Consider the following 26382-nt stretch of genomic DNA (forward strand, 5'->3'; position numbering starts at 1 on the left):
AACCATAGAAGGTAAAGACCATCCCTCTCAAAGGTGTGCTCCCCAATCCTGCTCTCACTGGGCAAAGGACCCAGCAGAGGCCTCAGGGAGTCTACCAAGAATGGCTTTCTGTGTTGCTTACTGGGGTATCTTATAGATAAATTACATGTATGATAATAATAAACCACTGTTTCTCTGAAGACTAATGAAGTTTGGACTCAACTCAGTATTAAAAGTTTCTAAGGGGACGCCTGGGTGGCTCAGCAGCTGAATGCCTGCCTTCGGCCCAGGGCGTGATCCTCAAGTCCCACAGTGGGCTCCCTGCAGGGAGCCTGCTTCTCCCTCTGCCTATGTCTCTACCTCTCTGTGTGTGTGTCTCTCATGAATAAATAAATAAATAATCTTTTTAAAAAAATAAATAAAAGTTTCTTAAAATTCAAACAAACTGTGGTTATTAATGTTTGGTCAAGTCTCTATAGTATTAGTTTCCTATTGCTGCTACAAATCATTCTCTCATAGTTGTGGCAGTCAAAAGTTTAGGATCAAGGTGTCCAAAGGGCTGAATTCATTTTGGAGGCTATAGGGGAGAATCTATTTGCTTGCTTTTTCCCCCTACTAGACACTGCCCGCATGCCCTAGGGCTCATGGTCCCTTCCTTGCATCAAGCCAACCTTCTGCTGCCACAGTCACATCTTTCTTGATTCCTCCTGCCTCCTTCTTATAAGGGCCCCTGTGATTACACTGGGCCCATTCGATAACCCAGGATAATCTCATCCCAAGATCCTTAACATAATCAAAACAATAGGGTCCTTTTTGCCACATAAAGTAACATTCACAGCTTAGAGACATTAGGATGAAAATGTCTTTGTGGTTCATCATTCAGCCTACCACACCCATATAATAAATAATACAAAATTAGAACTTTCAATATTGTAATAGTGAACAGGTAAATCAATGATACTGTCATCTATTTTATTATACTCATAATTTCAATTCATATCCATGGATACAAACGACTTTTCTTCAAAAGAATGAATAGTTAAGGTCTTGAAAAATAGGATAGATACTTAGGAGGCTCTAATGTTGATAAATAAGCAGAATGACTGCTCCAGTGGCATCTCATGCTTTTAAAGTGCTTTGCTGTCAATAAGGTCACATATATTATCTCATTTAATCTTCCAGATAACTGGCCTACTTGATATGTAAAAAGAAATTTAACTTGTTTAAAATTGCAAAGTCATTAAGTAGGAGAATGGAAGTATACAGTCAGGTCTTTTGGATGCAAATCACACCTATCTTCCCGGTTTCTCAGCTGCCTTTATGTGGATCACAGGACCCGGTCAAAAATGAAATCGATTGTGCTATCATTTGATATGTGTAACTCTAAGAAATCAATTGGCATCAAAACAATCTGTCAAGATAAAACAAATGCATTAAGATATACAAAGTTTCAAATTAGCAATAGCAAAATAATATTTCCTATAAAAATTTTTAAAATAATTAAGCTGTAACTTCCTTTCCCTATATATGTAATAATAGTTACACCTATCCCTTCCATCCCTTATTACTAAACACATACTTGAGTCACCAAAATTGGTATTTAAAAAGAGCCTAAAAATTACTGATCATCACTCTAAGAGCAGACCAAAAACCCATGAATATTTAGAATTCTGATATAAAGCAAGTATGTTTCACAACTACCGAAGGTACATAAAAGAATTCAAAACTGAAAGGCAGGCTGCACAAAGCACCTGCATTACTCTATGCAGTGCACTCCGTGTTCACAAGGTTGCAAGCTTCTCTTCAGGTTCCGCACTCACCTATTTGAAAACCCGTTTACTGCCCTTCCCCAATTACCTCACCGAAGCTTGCCACTTTCCACTGCAACATGCTATTCGTACCTCGACAGCACTTTTGTCCACTTACACATTAGCACTGGGTCCTTTCCTGACTTCACCCGCTTCACATGTGCTTCACAACCACATTGTAAAGGGCAAGTGGGATGCTCGCCCAGAGCATGTTAGGTGATGGGCAAAGATGATGGGGTACATGAGCTATCACGTTGTGAGGAAGGTGCAGAAGGACACCTACTGTGGTAGTTTAAGACTCACACTCTTTGACTCCAATGCCAAATTTTCATTCTTTCACTAGAAAACGTAGAGTGCCTTGTTTTATGTCAGGTGACGTCGCAGCTCAGGGACAGAAAGACCCGGTCCCTGGATTCCTGGAGCTTGCCGCTCACTGAGGAGCACAGATAAGGAAACCGAATTCCAATACAGTGGGTTCCTGCCAGCTTCCAAACCACTCAGCTTAGCTTCCAAGATCCTTCAAGATCCAGACCCTTATGTGTGCTGTGAGCACCCAGGGTGCAACTAGAATACAGTGGAAGGCAGCTGACCAAGACCAAAGACTCAGGCAAAGCTTTCTTGGTGGGGGGGAGTGATAGTCAAGCAAGTAAGGGTGAGAGGCAGGTAAGCCTGGGAGCATATTTCTGTGGGGAGGGAACCAGGGGAAGGAAGGGGGGGCATGCTGCAGACCAAGGGGCATACAAACTCATAACGAAGAAAGGTCAAGATAAGGGTTGGGTATGATGAATAGTGTAAGATGGCAACCATGGGTAGAAGAATAAGGCAAAGTTAGAGAGGTCATCACAAAAAACCTTTTACGGTACTAAAGGGTGTGGATTTGAACCTTAAAGTGACAGAGCATGCCCTAACAGGCTTTAAGCCAGGAGGAACCAGGAAACATATGTTCTAGAAAGATGGCTGGCAGCCATAGAGAGGGTCAGCTTGGTGGTTGGTCACAGGGGAGAAGATTCTTTTTTTTTTTTTTTTTTTTTTTAGATTGGTTAATTTATTTGAGAGAGAGAGCAAGCTCAAGTAAGGGGAGGGGCAGAAGGAGAGGGAGAGGGAGAGAATCCCCAAGCTGACTCCCCACTGAGGTAGAACCCTTCGAGGGGCTAAATCCCAGGGACTCTCAGATGACGACCTGGGCTGAAATCAAGAGTCCAACACTTAACTGACTGGTGCCCTCGAGAAGACTCATTAACCTTTGGAAAAGGCCTGACAGGACATGAGGTCAGGGTGGCAGTGGGCTGCGGTGTAGGGGAGCATGCCATGAAGATGTGAGCACATAGGAGACAGGCGAAAGAGTTAACAGCTTTTTCGGAGACAGAATGAATGGGACTTGGTGATTAGCAGGTCGTGAGGTGTGACAATGACGGAGCAGTTTAGATGATTCCAGCTTCCACATATGAAAAGGAAATAGCTTGCAAGTCCAAAATAATCAGAATTACCACTTACGGAGTAATTCAAACAGGCCAGGACCCGTGTGTGCTAAATATAAAACATTATTTATATAAGATAAATAAGATTTAGATAAGATACTTATCTACACAACCCCAAAACTAGCATTTGAGGAATCTCAGAAAGGAGGCTTGACACTTGCCCGAGGTGACAAGTACATTTAGGATTTGAAACAAAATTCTGTCTGCCTTCCTAGCCACCTACTAGAGAATGAAAGGATAGCAAAAAATTTACTGATGGTACCCTAGAAGAATAAGCAGAAAAGACTTGACGCGCTGCTCACTTTTTCTCCTCTTAAAAATAATCAGGGAAACTGTACAGTTATATTTTAATCCTATACATACTTGCATATACTTTAAAGATGGGCAATAAAATTACTATGATGAGCTGGTAAATGAATAACAACAACAACAACAACAACAATAGTAAATGTGCTAGCATAGATAGGTCTCTGCAAACCAGGCACCTCTAGAAAAAAAAATATTAACAGGATATATAATCATATAAAGCATCTTATTTGAGAGGGGTTTTTTTAGTATTAATTGCAATAACAAGGGTCACGGTGATTTTAGAAATTATTTATGTAGGCTGTCACATACACTTCTACTGCAAATTACCAGTGAGTATTAGTTAATGGACACAGTAAAAGTTTTACCACTCATTTAATATTTTCAGAATGTACCAGAGATTGGAACAGAGCATTAGCCTCATTCCCTTGGCACAAGCTCTATTGGTTTATAACCGTAAATTGCTTTGTACGGAACACATATGTGATGGGAAAGTTCAAAGCAAAGTAATTATCTTGTTTGTACCAGTCACCACAAAACTAAAACATTTCTAAAGCCTAAATTTTCCATTACACCATAATCACACTTAAGGAATAGAGAAGACATTAGAATATGCTAGAAACTTAAAAAAAGAACCATGCCAATGATACCAAAGGAGCACTTTAAAGCCATTTCAAAGCATCTCTCAATTGCCTACTAGCAGCACCAGGATGTCTTCCCATCATTTCAAATTCATAGTGTCTAATTCACAATGTCTTCTTTTTACAACCAATAAACCTACTTGTGTTTTCATTTTCTACCCTTAATTAAAGGCATCATTTATATAGCAATCCTTCCAAACTCTACGTTAGTTTCCTCCTCTCTTGTCCCCCTTCCTGCTGGCCACAGCTCTCCAGTCTTTCCCACAAGATCGCTCATACATTGCTTCCTTCCCTCCCGTTACAGATGGTCTGATATGTACCCTTATCATGTTTCCTTGGACACTGTAGCAGCGTCCAAATTGAGCTTCCTGCAAAGCCCATCACTCTTGTCAAAGGCATCTGATAGGAAGCTGCCAGAAAGGGCTTCCATGAAGCATTTAGAATTTCCTCTGAATAAGTAAGAAGCATTTGTGAAACAAAAAAATTCAAAATGTATTGAGGATGAAAAGCCCATCTCTCTCCCAAATCTGCCCCCCCAGCCACCATGTCTCCTTCCTAAAGGCAAGTATGTCAGCTTCTATGTATCTCTCCAGAGAGATTCTCTGCATAGACAACAAATATGTGCTCTTTCAAGGTTTAAATACATGGCTGTGGGCCCATACACACAAACCCCACCTGTACAGAGTAACAAACACAGCGTAACATTTTATACACGCACATTGTTCCACATCTGGCTTTTCACACTGAATAATACTTGGAGCTCAGTGAGTATTTTTATTACATACAGAACTGATTCCTTCTTCCTCGTGGTTGCAAACATTGTACTATGGGAAATATGTCATAATTCATTTCAACCAGTCTAACTGGCACATTTGGGTTATTTCCAATCTCGTGCTATTACAATGGGTGAGTAGCCTGGTACGTATGCCTTGGCACACATAAACAGTACTTTTCTCTACCTCTGCTAATTCTGGATAATATGGGCAGTGAAGGCACTGATGAAACCAAGGACTTAAAAAAAAAAAAAAACTTTCTTTACCACCTATGCTGTAAAGTGTGAATCTTGGTCATATTATAGTTAACCTTAGGTTAAAATCTTTTAGAAATTTTTCAACAGCACTTTTGAGTATAGTCCTGTCAGTCATTGCTGGGGGACATGCTTTTATCCATCCAACCTAAAACATACTCACATAAACAACACTTTACTAAAAAAAAAAATAAAAAAAAAAAAAAACACTTTACTTGTACAAAACAGCAACTCTAAATTCCTACGAACCTTTCCAAAAGGGGACACCTGGGTGGCTCAGTGGTTTAGCACCTGCCTTCGGCTCAGGGCGTGATCCCGGGGTCCTCACATTGGGCTCCCTGCATGGACCCTGCTTCTCCCTCTGCCTATGTATGTCTCTGCCTCTCTCTCTCTCTCTCTCTCTGTGTCTCTCAAAAAAAAAAAAAAAAAAAAAAAAAAAGGTTTCCAAAGGGAGAAGGATTAGCTGATTTGTTCTCATACCTTTTCTTACATTATGAGCCTAGCAAATAGAGTACTCCAAGATTTTTTAGTCTAGCTACAAAAGGACCAACGGTTTCTTGTTTCCTGGGACTCTGGTCTGAGGAAGCTCATGATAACATTAAGAAGTATTTCTCTGGGTGAGACTCTTGGAAAAGATTCTGTATCATTAAATGAAAAGATAAACATGATACCCCTACAGAAACAATGATAAGATAATTCATTTCTAAAAGTCTGATGTCCAAGTTAGAGGAAAAAAGAATGCAAATTTCAAACTCCACTTGTAAATATTCAGCTTTCATAGAATAAAGCCCTCTACACTACAAATAAGTCCACGTTAAGAGGCAAAACAACCACTCAAATTGCATTAATGTGGTATCATTTTAGAGTGCTATAAAATAGTTCAGCCAATATAGGTATAAAAAATATGTGGTTTGCCACTATCATGCATCGAATAATCAGGAGACCACCACAATCATTAATCACAGCAAGAATCATGTTTATAAGACTTATTGTTGATAAAAAATCATCTGAGTCACGATGTAGAGTTCAACTAGAATACAAATACTTGTGGGCATATTATAATCCAACCTCACTGGGGAAATCAGGGAACTTTGCTCTCTAGCTAAATCTTGAAATGACACATTTCTCCCAAAGGAAAACTAGAGTTTACAAGTATCATTCAACATTCATTCAACAAGACACATTCTTTCATTCCTTAGGCAAATATTTATTGTCTTTCCCCTCTGTGCCAGGTCTGGTGTTAGCCCTGGGGATCCAGTGGTGAGGAAGACAGTCTTTGTTTCTGCAAGGAAATTTCAGTGTCTACCATCCCCTCTCCCTCCCTCCCACATACACATGCCATGCAAAGATCTCTCCAACAGCGCTCTTGAAGGATGGTCACTCAGCTCTTGCTGGGTGGTATAATGAGACAGTGTGTGTCAAGTGCCCGGCAATCTCTAAATCCACTCCTCCTTGTCTACTCTCAACAAACTCCACGAGCTGGGAGCTCTGAATTCCACACTAGCTGTGCATAGCTATTAGTCATCCAACCTTGAGAAATTCATTTCAGCTCTCTGAACCTGAGTCTGCTCTGAGAACTCTGTTCTTGAAGACCCCTTCCAGTTCACAGGGGATGAGAGGACTAGAGATTTCTAATAATGGACAGAGCCATTACATCACAAGAGGCCTGTTCTATCAGATGACTCAAGTTAGAAAGTTCTCTTTTAAGTAGAGTTAAAATTGTCCCTCTGTGAATTCAACTGTGAATCTTTGTCCTGCACACTGCAGTAACACAAAACCTGTCAACTGCCTCTTATGCATGATAATCCCTCGAACATTAAAAAGATGTCACATGTTCCCAAATCTTTAAGATAAAGAGTGGCCTCTAATGGCAATCCCATGATTTCCCAGACCTTTGTATAAAATTGGTCACATTCCTCTGTGAGCTCTTTATCAACATTTCTATTTAAAATACAGTGCCCAAAATAAAATGTAGTATTCTAAATTGGCAGTAGGACCAGCAAGTGCTAGCTATATAGCTGGTAATGCAATATAAGACTCTATGATTGACCTGGAGGAGAAAAGACAACTGAAACATAAAAAACAATTAGAGGAATACTATCTGAACCATACTTCTTGAAAGTTCCACAATAAAGATAGCAGAGAGGTCAAGAGTACAGAGTGACGTCAGGTGACCCAAATGGGTTCAGATTCTAGTTATTACACGTGTTAGGTGCTCACTTCTCTGTTTCAGGTGTCTCATCTAAAATGGAGAGCACAATGGCATCTACCTTACAGGATTTATTTAAAGAATTGAAAGGATTATCAGCATTTAGAAGAGGCACATAATAGTTACAAATAAATATCATCATCAGAGTAGGCAACTTATTTGTCTAAGTGATTACTTAAATGATTATTTAAACACCTGTTTTGTGATGTGTATTCACAAATGACATAAAAATAACATTTCATCCCTTCCTTTGTAACTAAAGATTGAGATACTAATGGATAAAAGTAAACTGATACTTAGGTTCAAAGGATGTGGTATCTCTCTTAAGAGAGAAGATGAACTGGATTATAATAACAGAGGAAGCTAAGGGAAAAACAAAATAAAGTACACATTAAAGAAACACATTTTCCCCCTCCCATTAAAACACAGCCTGCTCATTTCAACTACATCACGAATGTATAATTTTTGGCATTTTACGTGCCTTATATTCTCATTATTGGCTTGTTTTTCATGCATACTTTCTAAAACTTCTTTGGAGGCATCAACTCTAATCAACCTTCAGTCATGTTGGCTGTGGCAAGTGACCCCTAAACTAATAGGACTCTGTTCCAGGGCTTGGTTAGTTCTAAAAATAAGTGCTACCACATGGTATCCGTGGTTCACACAACCGAGTAAGCCAGCATGGATGTGCAGTCACCCTGACATTCCAAGCACACTCATAGATCACTCACTAGAAATGTTAAGAGTATTAAATAAATCAAATAAATTACCTCTGCATTTCTTCCTAGTTAAAAAAAAAATGTTTTCTTCATAAACTTCCAAAATAAGTTTTAACAATGTCAATACAATAATTTCTTTTAAAATGATGATTCATGTATTTAACATTTAGCCTGTCATTAAAATTGAAAGAAAATGGTCATTTGAATTGTACATTTTGAAAGTCTAATGTACAGATGCCTTGGTGGCTCAGTGGTTGAGCCTCCGCCTTTGGCCCAGGTTGTGATCCCGGGGTCCTGGGATCAAGTCTTGCATAGGTCTCCCTGCGGGGAGCCTGCTTCTTCCTCTGCCTATGTCTCTGCCTCTCTCTGTGTGTCTCTCATGAGTAAATAAATAAAATCTTAAAAAAGAAAATAAAGTCTAATGTCTTCCATGTGATCGCAATGACTCTCAAATCATTAAGAAGCTCTTCTTTAGCATATCCATATAGCTAACAAGGAATGGTTGAGATTTCATTCATTACAGAATGGTTGCTTTTCCCAATAACATCTATTAATATAAGATAAAAGTGGAAATAAATCTTCACCACACCTCTGAAAGAGAGGCAGGTGGATTTTTTTCTCCAGATAAAGTTCATCCATGTTCTCCTTCAGAATTCCCAAACTTGTTAGGAATTGGCAACACACTATTGCTTGTGAAAGGAACAGGTGGGATTGCAACTCCAGGATAATAACAGCCCCTAGCACTTAGTATACTGTATGTGCTCATCACTCTGCTGGGGATTGTAGGGCATTATCACATTTCATTTAATCCTCATAACCCCACTGCTATCCTCTGTTACAGGTGAGAACACAGATTCACAGGGGTTAAGTAATTTGTCCAAAGTCACATAACGAGAGAGGGCCAAGGCAGGACACAAACCCATGTTGTCTGACTTCACAGTCTAAGGTCTGCCACTGAGTAAGCCACCATAAGCTGGGATATACACATCATGACTAGTGAGAAAGAGACAGAGAGCAGCGGGTGTGAGAAGAGAGAAAACAGAGGCAAAGACTAACCAGATGGAAAGAACCCTATGTGAAAAGGGAGAGTCCTGGATTAAAGCTCGGGAGGGCTGGGACCCTTTCTAAGGATGCACCAGTGTGACCCAGGGTTGGCAGGGGAGTCAATTCTTCTCTCCAGTCTAGTAGAAGAACACGTTTGCTACAGTACAGAAGTGTGTGAAACATAAAAATGTTCAAATGAAAATAAAACTCCTGAATGCCATGCAGAAGTCAATAAAATCAAAAGGGAAATGAATAATTTAAAAAATGAACGAAAAAATTGGGAATGTGTTATAGATGCCATAGTCATAGAAGTGCTATGGGAGGGCACATGGGTGGCTCAGTCGATTTGAGCCTCTGCCTCCGGCTCAGGTCATGATCCTGGAGTTCTGGGATCGAGCCGTGCATCAGGCTCCCTGCTCTGTGGGGAGCCTGCTTCTCCCTCTATCTCTTCCCCCTGCTTGTGTGCTCTCTCTTTCTCTCTTTCTCTCTCTCTTTCATGCTCTCTGTCAAATAAACAGAATCTTAAAAAAAAAAGAGAGAGAGAGAGAAAATGCTATTGTAGAAGTTAAACTACACATAAATTAATGATGAACATTAATGAATCCTGAAGGCCTATGAAAGGCGAATAAGGCTGTCAGGGACTGTCCTTTTCCATTCCCTGATCACATCACTGACACCTAATGTTGTGAAAAATGCTTTCAGGGTTTTATTGTCACCATCAGTGGTGTCTATTGCAAAGACACCTGTGAAACCCAAAACTCCAACCAAGGTCAAAATGATCCAATTTAATATAATTAAATATGCGTGTGTGTGTGTGTACATATCTATATATATATATATATCTAAAAATCTCTTAATTTCAACATTGTCAGATCTGGAGGAGAGGCATCTGGCTATGCTGAGAAACAGATAAATGGATATTGCATTAAGCCACTAAGTTGGTCATTTGTCACAAAGCAATAGAAAACCAATGTGTGCCTGAGGTGACTTAGACAACCAAAAAATTTAGACAACCAAAAAAGACAATTGTTAACTCTGGGGACGGAAGCACAGGTCTGTGCAAGGATGGAAAAGGGAAAAGTAACCATTGAGGAGGTAGGTCTGAACTATGCCTACATATCCTCTCACTCTCACAGTGTCTATGTCCCCATCCCATGAAGCTCGGCCAACCTCAGTGACTCACTCATAACCGACAAAATGCTGCAGAAACGATGCTGAGTAACTTCCCACGTGAGGTCAGTTTCTGTAGAGCTCTCTAGAACAGTTGCTCTCAAACCCATTGTACTAGAGAGTTTGGCATCAGGTTTTCAGGCAAAGCACAGCTTTTCCATTTTCCATTTGCTGATCACAGATTTTCCATTTCCTATTATCCCTTGTCAATATATCATTCTTAGGGACTTCAAAGCATTGCTGCAGTGAAGCTGAATTTGGCCATTCCTGCATTCTTCAGCCGTAGCACCACCAAACTACACATTAACCTTTGACATGAACTAGCCAAAATAACATCATCAATACCAATCCATGCAATCCAGAAAGGTAGGATATTTAAATATTTAAAGATAGGGAAGACTGTCAATTACTGGTTAGAAACCTATCCCTTATTATATTTTATGCCCTAGAAAGTTCTACCAAACTCATTTGCCGTAAAACTCTAACCATTAAATGTCCACATTTCTAGCCCAACAAACTTCAGAAATAGCATTTGGTCGAGTGGATAAATCCCTTGAAAATATTTCAACAAAACGTCTTCTCATGTGTAAAATCAACTTTCATCTTATTAATTAAATCAACAAAGACTTAACGGAGAAGATACCATGAGGTAAAATGATATGACAGCCTGTCCCTGGGGAGATTATAATAAACATAAGCACCTAATTAAACATAAAGCAGAATACAGTGAGTTCCATAGTAAGAAAGGCACTAGAGGAGAGACCCAGAGGTTCAAGAAAGAGTTCTACGAAAGATAACCTCTCTCAAATCAAAGCTTTTCACTTCCTTTTACCTTTATCTAAATCAACATTCTAGACACCTTGTCTTTACCTGAGATTGTTCCATTCTTCAAATATTAAATTTTGGGACCTTCTTTCGGACTAAACTCTAGATCCCTGTTGAGGGAAAACCCTTACTGCCCACTCCCCCATGAGTATCCACAGAGGGAAGAAGACTACCGTTCACTCCCTAGGGAAGGCAAGTGGTTCATCACCTTATCCCACCTTTATTTGAGAGGAAGGAAAAAGAAGCAACAATTTATCAGAAGCTCTGAATTTAGTGGTTGTTGGATCCTGTTTGGCCGTGAATAAGCTGTCCCTCACTCCCTATGTTTTATTCTCAGGAACTAAGAACACAGGGGAAGATGGATGAGTTATTGATCCCTCAAGTATCCAACAATGCCTTTATCTTTCTGTCCAATATGCCTATAAACATCAACCCTGGACGAACCTTGTTGCTCTCTCTCCCCACCTTGAAGAAAATGTGACAGGCATAGGAGGTAGGTACATTACTTAACTTGATCTCTGTCTTCGTTAGACACTATTTACTATCTCAGAGTCTTCTCCAGGTCCCCGTTCAATTTTCAACTCTCATTTTCTACAGAAGCTTCTCCAAACCCACGTAAACTCTGACTCACAGCAGATGACCTCGTCTTCAATTTTATTGAGAGAACGGTAGTATCAGGGTCTGGAATAAACGAACTTCCTGCACACACCTACCTCCATAAGCTTTCTGTCTCCCAGTCAACGCTAGTCTCTAAGTGGGCTCTGGCTCCCACGCCCTTCCATGCACTCAGCAGGCATCCTTCCATCCATTCTCCCCTCTCTCTCCTGATGCTTCAACTTTCGAGTCCAACAATTCTCTCCTCTCTTCATACAGACACACTCAAAACCCATTTTAAAAATGAAGCAAAAGAACAAGAACAACAAAACTCTTTAAGCCTGAACAGTCTTCTAGTTATCTTTGATCTCCTTCTTACAGCCGAGCTTTTCAAAAAAGCAATCCATCCAGGCTTCTTGGCCTTGCCACCTGTTCCACAGTGCAGCCTGATGCAAGCCACCCTCTCCGGGAAGTCATTCCCATTAATGTGACCCAACGACCTCCAAGTTAACAAATTCCACAGACACTTCTCATTTCTTCTCTGACTTGACCTCCCTACAGTACTGGATGTTTAACAACTTCCATCCTAAAACGATCTTCCCCAGGCTTTTCCTAACATCATCACCTCCTAAGACTCCTTCCATACTTCAGAACGCTCTGTCTTCATTGGTCAAACTTTAAATTTTAACATTTTCCCAGGATTCTATTCTTGGCTTTCCTCTCGTCAAACTCAACTCTCCCTGGGGAGGTGGGAAGGGGGGCAGGAATATTTTACACCATGGATTATCCCACGTGCCCGTAAATCCATATGGCTGAATCTGAATGCATTTGCTTCCTCCCCCACCCCTGCCCCCACCAGGGCCTACCTCTATCATGGCACTGCTCTCTATTTGTCCATCTGTCTGTCTTCCCTGCCCTGGCAAACCCGGGAGATGGACACAGCACAACACTGTCAGTAGCGGTAGCTTCCTGAGCAGGGGCTGGGAGTGTGGATGGGGGCAACACCACAGCAAGAGCAATGCATCTCACAGGACCCAGGAATATATAGTTATAAAAACCACCCCGGAGGAGCATCACTGAGCTCTACTGTGAATATTGTGAGGGATGTAACAATATATGTATTCATCTCTGAATCTCTGTTGCTTAGCCCAAGTGCTTAACATGTGGTGTGTATTCAAGTCATGTTTTTTGCACGAAAGAAGTAGAAGGAGGAGATCTCTGAGATAAACTGGTAGAATTTTAACAGCTACAGATGGAGGAGAACTCATTCAAGCCAGGAGGAATGGGAAAAGTCCAGGCACAGATGGAAATGCCGGACCGGTGGGATGCAGGAGGACAGAGTCTCAGTAACGCTAGAATGCAGAGGTATGATTTTACAAAGCTTGAGGATGGAGCTGCAGATGAAACCTGACAGGCAACAGTGAGCCAGTGAGTTCTTTCAAGCAATGTGATTTGTAACTGGAACAGAGGATACCTCGTAAGTAGCTATCAAACGAATTACTTACATGAGAATAAATGAAGACCTGACCTATAGCAGCTGCCTGAACGACAGAAATAGAGTAAAACGCAGAAGAGAAGGGAAAAATATTATTTTTAATATCAAAGGTAAGAAACAGATTTTCTGAATATTCCAAAACAATGGAATTAGCTGAAGTATTAAATTTAAAAGGAGTGAAAAATTTAAAGCACTAAAATTAGAAGGCCTAAAATGGAAAACATTGTAAATACTTTCAAAAAACACATTTAATACATTGGTTTATTGACCCAAACAATCATGAATAGTACTGGGTACACAACGTACTTTCAACTTTATTGGGTTGGCAGGAGCTCCAACACGGGTAAGTTGACACACAGTTGGTAACGGAAGAGGACATTCTGTACATGCTCAGGAAAGTCATTCTATAACTTTTGAGAAGGAAGTCAGCAGAATATAGCCATACCGTGAAACTGTTGTTAGCATTTTTTGTGCTTGCTTCAGCTACACTGGCATCTGAGAGGTCAACTTCATCGAATATCAGAGACTGTTAATGAAAAAAAACACAAACACATTCAATGAAAACCTAACTCAATACTCGTCAATAATTTTATTTATTTATTTATTTATTTATTTATTTATTATTTTTTGCTATCAGGTCATGACTACGAAGCTATGTTAAGGATTAGGAATAGAAAATGAAAAAAAAGTCATTAGTGGTTCTTTGCAATTTCTTCTTAGAGTAAAGCCACAAAGTAAAACTAACTCATAAATCCCAAACTGAAAAGGTCTTTAAAGAACCCTGTGGCACAGAGTTTCTATGCAAAATGTTCTGTGTTTTCTAGAAGTATAATTTATGGGGAACTCAGTGTGTCATGCACTCGTTCACACATGTGCGTGTACTATCTCTCTCTCTCTCTCTCTCTCTCTCTCACACACACACACACACACACACACACACAGCAATGCCTCTTGACAGGCAACAGCCTGAAACAACTTTGCCAGGAAGGCAGAGGCAGCATTATCATTCCCACATTTGCTAAGTGAGGTGAGAACTAGTCCTGGCTTGGATCATGGTGAGTTACTGAACTTTCAGAAACTTATTTTCCTCATCCAAAAATGGGTTTGAATGAGAGGTGAATGCACTCTGCAAATATAAAATGATGTTTCTTTTGCACTTTTAAAAGTGGTTTTAATCAGAAAGTTTCAATGATAAAAACTCCACAGAAATGGAATCTTTAACAATGTTCAATTTAGAGATTAGGAAATTCTGTGAAATAAACATATCCTTCTGACTTTCAGTCAGCTGGTCATTGTTCATACTCTTTCAATGTTCTTGCAGCAAGGCAAGTATAACAGAGCACCTCCAGAATAGCAGTAAAAGGGCCCCTTCCACCTGCACCCCAATGTTGATAGCAGCATTACCCACAATAGTCAAGCTATGGAAAGAGCCCAGATGTCCATCGACAGTTGAATGGATAAAGATGTGGGATATATATACATGGAATACTACTTAGCCATCAAAAAGAATGAAATCTTGCCATTTGTAATGACGTCGATGGAACAAGCGGGTATTATGCTAAGTGAAATAAGTCAGAGAAAGACAATTATCACATACATGATTTCACTCCGACGTGGAATTTAAGAAACAAAACAGAGGATCACAGGGGAAGGGGGGAAAAAGTTGAAAACAGAGAGGGAGACAAACCATAAGAGACTCTTAACTCTAGGAAACAAACTAAGAGTTGCTGGAGGGGAGGTGGGTAGTGGATGGGGTAATTGGGTGATGGGCATTAAGGAGGGCACTGGATGGAATGAGCGCTGGGTATTATATGCAACTGATGAATCACTAAATTCTACCCCTGAAACTAATAACACAGTATGTGTTAACTGAACTGAATTTAAATTAAAAATTCAAAAAAATAAAAAAATTTCAAAAAAATAAAATTACATTTAAAAGAAAGAAAGAAGAAAAAAAAATAAAAAAAATAAAAGAAAGAAAGAAGAAAGAAAAGAAAGAAAGAAAGAAAGAAAGAAAGAAAAGAAAAGAAAGAAAGAAAGAAAGAAAGAAAGAAAGAAAGAAAGAAAAATGGCCCCTCATCTGATAGCTTCCACCATCATTCCAAGATCCCTAAAGGGTACGCAAGTCCACTTCACTCCAACCAATCTATTAGACTTGTTCCCTGACCAGAAAGAATTTATAATCTAGCACAGGAGAAGAAACAGACACAACTAATTGTAATATAAGATGGCCTATTGAAAATGCAAGAGAAGAAATAGTACAGAATGCTATGGAAGGTCACAGGTCATTTCTCCAGAAGAAAACATTTAAACTCTTGCTCTTGTGAATGGTGGAATAAAGACTATTTGAGGGGATCTTAGAGAAAACAGGGAATTTCATCAAGTGGAGACAGAGGGAAAGTCATCTGTGGGTGGTAAACATGGGGCAGGGCCAAAGGCTATCAAGTGCTCAGTGCTGCCTAGAGATGAATGTGGAAAGGCAGCATGGAGCCAAGTCAGGGACAACCTCGAACATAACGACTTTTAAAATAAGATTACTTTATTTGGTTATTACTTGTACAGCTGCATAGACTAAGAATTACATTTGTTTGCATATTTGATTTTACCTCCCAGGGTATAACTCTACTAATTATATCAGGAACATTACTTTTTTACTATGGAAATTATCAATTGTTCAACTGACTCAGTAGCAAGAAATCTCCGTATTTTCAAGGAACACTAAAAGATCAGCTTTAAATGGAAACTCCTCATTACTAAGTTTCCTCTTCCCAAACCACATCATTCTTATTTTCTTGGACTGTCATATAAAAATTATGTAAAGCCTAGATTTCATTTCACTATGGTTTTTATTCTTAACTGCTAGCATAATTGAGGGATTGTTTTGTATCAGGCACCACGTATATTATCTCATTTAAGCCTCCTCAAAACAAGGCATGCAGCCCGCAGCCACTCTATTGGAATGTGCTGGAAGTGGGACACAAACTCTTGTCTAAAACCAGAGGATGGATTCTTAGCAATTATAGCAATTTTCTCTCTCCTGGTCAAAGGTAGCAACGGAGGCAGGGGGGACCCAAAATTTTGAGCCGATTACCTTTAATAAGGTTACATTTAATGTTTTACTTTCATTTAAGGAAAGAGGATAGGAAGAAAGTAAACTATACTAGAACCTTCCCATAAGGCTGTCCTCCATAGACACGCCATGAAACTTGACTTCAATAGACTCCCTTGGGATTTGGTCCAAGACGGATCACACTCATCCGTCTGAATTCACAGAACAGTAAGGCTCTAGTGAGCACCAAGACAAAAAGTTCATAGAACCAACATTTTTAATCCATCCATAACCTCAGGTGCTTGCAAGTAATATTCTTCCAAATTACCTTGGAGTCCTTTGCGTAATAAAGCGTACGGCCTCGAAGCTTGAAGTAACGCTTTTTCCACCTTTGGAAGGAACTGGTTTGCTTCAACAGTTGTCCCTCTTTAATACTGGTCTGGGGAGAGACAGAAGCACAACAATATGATTAAAATGAAATTCCAAACCAAATAAAGTTCAGAATTAATGACACACTATCACTGATATTTTAAATATTATTTCCCAGGTCCTATAAATTAAAGGAGAGAGTAGTTTCTTCTTTCTGACCAACCAAGGGAGCCTATGTGTAAAGCCCCAAAGAGCAAAGGTAAATCTGACATGGTTCCCTGTCCTCCAAGTAGTCACAGATAATAGAGGAGACACAAGCACCAAACTAATACTTACGATTCAGTGTGATGTGCACACTGCCTCGTATATAGTAAGTGTTCAATAATGGTGGAAAACGTAAAGGGGCAATTTCAGGTAATAATTAAGAGCATGGACTCTAGAGCCAGAAACTTTCTATTTACCTCCTGATGCCAACACTTAGTGACTGGATATTCTTAGGAAAGTTATTGAACTTCTTCACACCTTTATTATTCATCTGGAAAATGGGACAACACCATGACATACCTTACAGGGTTGTTGTGAGGAATATGTTAAAAACATATGGGATCCCTGGGTGGCGCAGCGGTTTGGCGCCCTGCCTTTGGCCCAGGGCGCGATCCTGGAGACCCAGGATCGAATCCCACATCAGGCTCCCGGTGCATGGAGCCTGCTTCTTCCTCTGCCTGTCTCTGCCTCTCTCTCTCTCTCTCTGTGACTAACATAAATAAATAAAAAAATTTTTTTAAAAAAAAAGTAAAAACATATAAAGGACTTACTGCATGGCATGTAGTAAGTGCTCATTAAATGTTATCATTAACTATGTATTATTGTAACAAACAGAGTCAAAGCACTATGCGTGGTGGTCCGGCACAGTGGAAGCATCAGCTCCTTCAGAGGGAGTCGAAGAAGTCTTCCCAGAGGAGAGCCCGGGGTATGTCTTAAAGGAGTTGATCAGAATGACAAGAGATGGAGAAGCCTATTTTAAATGTGTACAAAAGTAGAAAGACTTAAAACAGCATGCATATTTGGGGAATCTTCAAAGAATTTTCGTTTATAAAGACAGAGTAGGGTTGGCGGTGAGGGAGCAACAGGAGACGTGGCTGGAGAAGGCAGGTAGGGGCTCTGTGGCTCTGAGCCAGACCCTGTGCTGAGTCTGACCCCATACTTCGTGTATGAAGTTCATTTCATTATCACCAACAAGATACTTAGAACCCTCCGGCATCCTCTAGTACCGCTCCCTCCCTTTGTCCACAATGATGGTTTGCTTTTCAGTGGCCATGCATGTTCCTCTTGGGTCTGGACACCACGTACTCTCTCCTCCTAGGCATGGGGCAGGGCCAAAGGCTATATCCTCAGATATCCATCTGACCAACTCCTCGCCTCCTTCAAGTCTCTGACCTTCTCAGTGAGACCCACAACCCTGACTTCTTATCAATACCACAATGCGATCTCCATATTTTCCCTCATCTTACTTACTCCCTCACACAAAGCCCTTACTATCCTCTTCTAATGTATGATGCAATTTGCCGATTGATTATGTTTATTGTGCTACCCCTTTTAGAATAGAATTTACCTGAGTTTATTATATCGAATAAAGTTAAATTCAATGCTTCATTTTAATTGGAAGGAAAGACGGAAGGAAGAAGGAAAATACACTTATAGCAAACTAAACTTACAGTCCTCCTCTGAGAGTGTCCTTGGGAAACATGTCATGGGACTGACTCAATAGCCCCCCATTGGGATGGGGTCCAAGAGGGGGTCAAGTTTATACCAAATTCATAAAAGAGCAGTAATGAGATACTTAGCCTCCAGGACAAAAACAGCTCATAGAACCAAAATTTTAAACCCATCCCCCTGGAGTGCCCAGTGATGCATCTCAAGTGCCAAAAATATTATCCGGCACCCACAATATGCAGATCTCTATGAATGAATAGCAGGTACTGAAGTGAAACTCATGTCTGACTCCAGAGTTTATTCCCAATCTCTACACTACATTGTTTTTTATTATCCACAAGACATAAACTATTGAGAAAAATGTGTTGTCACCAGTAAGATAGCCTAGTTCTATTAGTGTTTACTTTCAATGTCAAGGAGAGATTTTTCTCGATAGCTTGCTCTGAGATTGTCTTCCAGGAATTGTAAACTTTGGTGATAACAAAATATTTTTGAAACTTCGTACCACAGAGCTCGATTTGGAGTCAGACAGACAGACTTCAAGCCGGGCTCCACCACACACCGAAAATAGGAAGCTGGGCAAGTTGCCTTAGCAATCTGTCCCAGTCTCCTCTCCTGAAATACAGGAATAATAATAAGACCAGCTTCACAAGCTTGTTGCATCTAAGTTAATTATACGATAATGGCCGGAGAGCACTTAGCACACTGTCTGGGTTACAGAAAACATTCAATAAATGGCAGAAAGTGTTATTATTATGATATCATTATGCTATTAAGTTCGGGGAGTATTTGCCAGGCACCAAATTCTAAGAGCTTCTTGGAAGAAGAAAGAGAACAAGTGTCTGCAGGCCACGGTAAGGGCAAATAACAGCTGGAGCAGAAGGGGAGAGCGTCAAGAGATGAGGTCAAAGGAGATAAAAGCCAGGAGATGAGGCCACAGTGGGGAACTCACTTTTTATTGTACGTGCAAAAAGCTAGTGAGATGTTTGAAGCTGGAGAGCGAGAATGGGGAAGTGTCCAAGGGGGAGACACTAGGGACTTGAGTGCAAGTTGTCGCATCACTGAGATGGAGAGAAGTGGAGCTATTTGAGATGTGATTTTGGAGGCTGAATCCACTGGGTCTACTGATAGGCATAAAGGGCAAGAGAAATGAGAAGAACCAAGGAAAAGTCTAAGCCTTTGGCTTGGGCAACCATATGTGAAAGACAGAGAGAAAGGGGTGTAGGAAGAGTGATGCAGTGAGCGGTGTTACTGCACTGCTGGAGCATCTGGTGGCACCCAGGGGAGAGTCCTAACCCTTATACTCAAACACAAAGTACTGAAATACCATAAAAATATAACTCACGTGAAGAACAAATCAGTTGTTCTAGAAGTGAATGTATAGGGATTTTTGTAAAGTTTTGTTTAAGGCAATGAGGCCAAGTTTGGCCTATTTATGTTCTATAAGCACTAAGGAAAGCATCAATAACCTACTTCACTCTCCACATAGTTATCAGAGTGATTTTTTTTTTAAGATTTACTCATTTATTTACTTATTATTCATTTGTTTTGAGAGAGAGAAAGAGAGAATGAGAGCACAAGCAGGAGGAGGGGCAGAGGGAGACGAGAGAATCCTAAGCAGACTCCACCGCTGAGCCCAGAGCTTGATGCGGGGCTCGATCCCAGGACCCTGAGATCATGACCTGAGCCAAAATTCAAGAGCTGGCCACTTAACCAACTAAATTACCCAGCACCTCCCCCGGAGTGATTTGCTAAAATGAAAATCTGGTTATGTTATACCACAGCTTAATTCTATTTTGCCCACAGCATAAAGCCCAAACTTGCGTACGTACCATAGAAGACCCTGCAGCATCTCTCCAACCTCGTCACCTACTCCTGCCCACGCTCCTCCCTCTGCCCTAAATGGCTTCTCCTCAATTGGCCCATCTTGAAAACTCTTCTCCATCTCAACTCTGATCCAGTGCCACTGCCCCTGTGACGGCTTCCCTGACCCTTAGGAGGAAGTCACTAACCCCACCTTCGTCCCTCTGAAGTGCCTTACCCTACGTGTATAACAGCATCTAGGGCACCAGATGGCACCGGCTTACTTGTGTGTGGTCCAGCCACAATGTGACCTTCCTAAGAGCAAAGACAGCATCCTACACCATCTAACACACTGGCTAACACTTTAGGGCCTCTGTAAATGTTGCCCTGAACAGCTTTTAGCTAAAGTAAAATAGTATGTAGATAACTTTGTATTTTTAAAGAATGAAAGAATTAGAAAACAGGGCACAGTGGCTGGATATGATACTAGGTTTTCCAGCATTCAGCAGGCCTGAGCCCACTTCTTTTCATGCATATAAAACCAGCAGCTGCAATGCACAAAGGTATATGGATCCCTGACTGAGGGGTTGGGGACAGATGGGAAGAGGACAGGAAAATGTCCATCTATCCTGATTGCTAATTTGGAGATGATCCTTACATAGTCCCTTTCAAAGCAAATAGTTTATCTGTTTTTTTTTTTTTCTGTATCACTTTATGTTCTTTAAATGTTGCATAAGCATGGATTAATCGGCAATGTGTGAGGCTGTAGGGGGAATATGAAGATGTGTAAGACACGGTCCTTATCTTCAGGCATTTACAAACTTCTTTATGTTACACAGTTAATTTAAAATTCTTAAAAAAAAAAAAAGAAGAAAGAAAAGACATTCTGAGGCTAGCTTACTTTCTTCTAAAAGATGGGATCTAAAATATTTAACTAGAAAGTACTTATTCACATGAAAGTCAATCCTCAAAATAAACTTCTGTTTATATATGGCTAGTTAAACAAACACTTCTTATAAAAGAAGGAGTATAACAAAAAATGATTAATTTGCAACAGCTCTAGAAAATATAATCATATTATCAAGTGTGGTTCAGAGAAAAACATGTGCTGGTCCAAAAATCCCAAAACACTGCATATACTAAGTGAATAAACAAGAAATCGTTCCTTAAAATCATGTTTATTATGTTCAATGTTCATGTTCAACTAGAATAACAATTTGAAGTTAGTAGCAGATGAAAGACAGTTTATGATCAGAGAATTATAATTAAGAACCTGTTAAAATTAAGTATTAAATTTTATTTTTATTTTGCTCACAATCTCCAGGACAAGGGATACACCGTTCCTTCTCTCAAAAAAGAGCTTAGAAACATTTACATTTAACTGACATTCAGTCATATAATCTGGCAGATACTAGTTCAGTGCTATCCAACACTTATGAAAAGTCAGTAAAGCCATGTAGACTTTGCTGTAATCCAATTACCCAGTTTCCAGATGTTAAAAGCAAAGAGTTCAATGAACTTGGCCTTGGAAAAAATTATTTCAATAAAATAAACTTAAAGTTGAAAACTCTCTTATCTAGCTGGCTTTCCAAAGAAGTCTGTAGTCTCATGTCCTAAAGCTGTGGAATTGCTTATTTCATGTTCCCTGTCTAGCTCCAAAAAAAAATCATTTCTCTTTTATTTTTTTAAAGATTTTATTTATTTATTCATGAGAGACACACAAAGAGAGAGAGAGAGAGGCAGAGACATAAGCAGAAGGAGAAGCAGGCTCCACACAGGGAGCCCGATGCGGGACTCGATCCCAGGACTCCAGGATCATACCGTGGGCCAAAGGCAGGTGCTAAACCGCTGAGCCACCCAGTCGTCCCTCTCTTTTTAAAAATTTTAAAATCATTTAAATCTTTAAAAAAATTTTAGAGCACATGGTTGCTCTAAGGTTTCACCTATAATCAGAAACACCTGTGTGCCACAAGTTGAAGCTCCTTGGGTGGAATACTACTTTACTGTCCCAAGGAGAGCACAATTTTAATAGTCACTCAGTGAGCCATTTTATAAAGCAAAGAATTTTTTAAAAATCAGTTACTGCCCGATTATCTGATAAATGTACATTTTCGTATGCTGACTTTTTTTTGGCCATCAAATAGGTGTGGTGAAACGCTTCATATAGTGAAATGGAAATGTCAGCGATGATTCATCTTTTACAGATGTCTTCAAAAATTCCAGAAGAATCTATAGCTTCTCCTCATCTTGTCCCAATATGACCCCGTAACTTCTCTTCTAAGGAATGGGAATGAAATTAGTTATTATGGACTGAATGTTTGTGTGTCCTCCCAAAAGTGAAATTCTAACCCCGAATTTGTTGGTATTAGGAGGTAGGGCCTTTTAGGATTTGTGACCTTATGAAACAGACCCCAGAGAGTTCCTTCTGCCACATGAGGACACAGCAAGATGATGGACATCTATGAACCAGAAAGCAAGCCCTCACCAGACACTAAATCTGCCAGTGCCCCGATTGGGACTTCCTAGCCTCCAGAACTGTGAAAAATGAATTTGTTGGGGAGGCCCTCCAGTGTACGGTATTTTTCTTATAGGAGCCTGAACAGACTGAGACGTGGGTCGAGAGAGTTTTCACACCACTTCCTTCTCATCTCTCTCTCTCCCTTTTTAAAGATTTTATTTTTTAAGTAATCTCTACACCCGACGTGGGACTTGAACCTACAACCGAGAGAGATCAAGAGCAGCATGCTCCACTGACTAAGCCACCCAGGCACTCCTCGCCCCCATCTCTCTTAACTATTGTCAATTCTATCCCCTCAAATACGAAATTTTTCTTTGACACATACATTTCCTTATGTTTTTGTTATATAAGCTCCTGAACGCTGTCTGTGCCTTCTTGGGTGCCTGTACAGAACCTATAATATCGTTGAGCCTATTTGACTTTCTTTAATGGTAAGTCCCTTTGGTTTTATAGACTTTAATCTCTAAATTGGAATTAATACCTGTATATCAATATGTGCTATGATGACACACAAGGGAGTGGATACAAAAGAATACATAATTCTTTAAAAATGTAGTATGACAAGATATTATCTTGACTAATCTTAGTCCCTAGCATAAGTATTATTTATTATAGCAAGGTTTCATTTCTTCAGTCCATCCCTTTCCACTCCTCCTGTCATTGCTTTGGACCTCCAAGCTCCTCCAACTCCCTTGGACCCAACAGTTTCCTAAATGTCCTCCATGCCCTCCATTTTTCCCACCACTAGTCCATTCTTTCCACCATGGACAGAATTATTCCCCAGCAAGAGATTTGATCCCGTCAAACTCTGGTTTAATATGTTCAGTGGTTTCCTATCACCCACAGAATAATTCTAGCCTTATGAACTGGGCATGCAGATCCCCCTTCCACAAGTGACCCATCTTCTTGTGCGGATTCATCTTCAAGAGTCCTAAATTCACCTAATAGCAGAGTAGAAGAGAAGCACTTGCTAATCCTCAAACCTTCCATGCTTCCCCATGTCCAGTCTCTTTCTTGAGTTCTTCCTTCTGCTTACAACACGGTCCTTTGCTTCTTCTTGTAACCCCTACCCCATTCTATCATCCTTCAAGGCTCGGGCCACCAGTACATCCTAGGTATAGCCACAACACTACGCTCATACATAATTTAGAGCATTAGTCTTGCTGTACAGAGATTTTAAAAATTTTGTGTCTCTCTTAATCATAGGAAACAAATTAAGGGCCGCTGGAGGGGAAGGGGTTTGGGGGAACAAAGTAACTGGGTTATGGGCATTAAGGAAGGCATGTGATGTAATGAGCACTGGGTGTTATATAAGACTGGTGAATCACTGGACTTCTACCTTTGAGACCAATAATACATTATATGTTAATTAATGGACTTTAAAAAAAATTTTTTTAATTGTGTGTCTCTCCTATATCTTATTTACTTTTCCATCCTCCATATAGCCTATACAATTAATATATGTGAATCAATTTATTGAGTAATCAGTGAAGGTTGTTTAACCTGTTTATCCTATGAGGCCACTGTGAAGCTCAGTGGGCACTGTTTATCCTGTGAGGCCCCAGGAACAATAGACTAGAAAATCCAGAAGTAGACCCTCAATTTTATGGTCATCTAATATTCGACAAAGGAGGAAAGACTATCCACTGGAAAAAAAAGACAGTCTCTTCAATAAATGGTGCTGGGAAAACTGGACATCCACATGCAGAAGAATGAACCTAGACCACTCTCTTGCACCATACACAAAGATAAACTCAAAATGGATGAGAGATCTAAATGTGAGACAAGATTCCATCAAAATCCTAGAAGAGAACACAGGCAACACCCTTTTTGAACTTGGCCACAGTAACTTCTTGCAAGATACATCTATGAAGGCAAGAGAAACAAAAGCAAAAATGAACTATTGGGACTTCATCAAGATAAGAAGCTTTTGCACAGCAAAGGATACAGTCAACAAAACTCAAAGACAACCTACAGAATGGGAGGATATTTGCAAATGACATATCAGATAAAGGGCTAGCATCCAAGATCTATAAAGAACTTATTAAACTCAACAGCCAAGAAACAAACAATCCAATCATGAAATAGGCAAAAGACATGCACAGAAATCTCACAGAGGAAGACATGGACATGGCCAACACGCACATGAGAAAATGCTCCGCATCACTGGCCATCAGGGAAATACAAATCAAAACCACAATGAGATACCACCTCACACCAGTGAGAATGGGGAAAATTAACAAGGCAGGAAACCACAAATGTTGGAGAGGATGCGGAGAAAAGGGAACCCTCTTACACTGTTGGTGGGAATGTGACCTGGTGCAGCCACTCTGGAAAACTGTGTGGAGGTTCCTCAAAGAGTTAAAAATAGACCTGCCCTACGACCCAGCAATTGCACTGCTGGGGATTTACCCCAAAGATACAGATGCAATGAAACGCCGGGACACCTGCACCCGATGTTTATAGCACCAATGTCCACAATAGCCAAACTGTGGAAGGAGCCTCGGTGTCCATCGAAAGATGAATGGATAAAGAAGATGTGGTTTATGTATATGATGGAATATTCCTCAGCCATTAGAAACGACAAATACCCACCATTTGCTTCGACAGGGATGGGACTGGAGGGTATTATGTTGAGTGAAATAAGTCAATCAGAGAAGGACAAACATTATATGGTCTCATTCATTTGGGGAATATAAAAAATAGTGAAAGGGAATAAAGGGGAAAGGAGAAAAAATGAGTGGGAAATATCAGGGAGGGAGACAGAACATGAGAGACTCCTAACTCTGGAAAACGAACTAGGGGTGGTGGAAGGGGAGGAGGGCGGGGGGTGGGGGTTACTGGGTGATGGGCACTGAGGTGGGCACTTGATGGGATGAGCACTGGGTGTTATTCTATATGTTGGGAAATTGAACACCAATAAAAAATAAATTTATAAAAAAAATTTATTGAGTAATCAGGAAACAGAAAGTAAGAAATTGAAGTAACAACGTCTGTGAACCAAAATTCCCCATGTGTAAAGTGAGGATAAAGATCACCTGCCCTGTATTCCTCAGAGTTGTGGGGATGAAACAGAATGTGTAAATATCTTTCATAAACCCCAAAGGCTATATTAAATATCAAGTGGCGTAAGTAAGGTATTATTTTAGCAGGTCATACTACTAACCATTTAAGTGGTTAAATAAAGAGATAACACTCTTGAACAAGGGCCCAATGCTCATATAAAGGGAGATTATCACACAAAGACTGTGTGTGTGTGTGTGTGTGTGTGCACGCACATGCATGAACCATTTATTTTATTCTATGTTGTGGTGGACATAGACAATTACATTTGAGTTTTATATTTTCTGAAAACCTTAATGAAATGAATTCTAAAGATAGTAAAAAAATTAATACTCTAAGTGTTACATAAATGAGACATTTTTAAAGAGTAACATATAATAGTAAGATAATGTGTACTTCAATATGCAAATGACTATAATGGCGGACATAACAAAGGAAAGAGGGGATTACATCTACCATAAAATCTCCATTCATATACCAACCTCAAATGCCAGATGCAAAAAAAAAAAAAAAATTAAAAAAAAATGCCAGATGCAGGAGTGACTAGTATGGCCATCAGTGACATAATAATT

The 26382-nt window shown here is 40.0% G+C and overlaps 1 protein-coding gene across 3 annotated transcripts in view; it reads right to left on the reverse strand.

Annotated features, from left to right (window-relative positions):
• Nucleotides 1–26382, reverse strand: part of DGKH (diacylglycerol kinase eta) — a 176902-nt gene that overhangs the window by 80349 nt on the left and 70171 nt on the right. For all 3 annotated transcript variants that reach the window (XM_072760621.1, XM_072760620.1, XM_072760623.1), the window contains exons 3-4: nt 16673–16783; nt 13741–13821 (exon numbers count right to left, since the gene is read on the reverse strand). In XM_072760621.1, coding sequence (XP_072616722.1) covers nt 13741–13821; nt 16673–16783 — 192 coding nt within the window. The remainder of the gene's footprint in view (nt 1–13740; nt 13822–16672; nt 16784–26382) is intronic.

The sequence above is a fragment of the Vulpes vulpes genome, chromosome 6 (genome assembly GCF_048418805.1).
Source record: "Vulpes vulpes isolate BD-2025 chromosome 6, VulVul3, whole genome shotgun sequence".
Taxonomy (NCBI): domain Eukaryota; kingdom Metazoa; phylum Chordata; class Mammalia; order Carnivora; family Canidae; genus Vulpes; species Vulpes vulpes.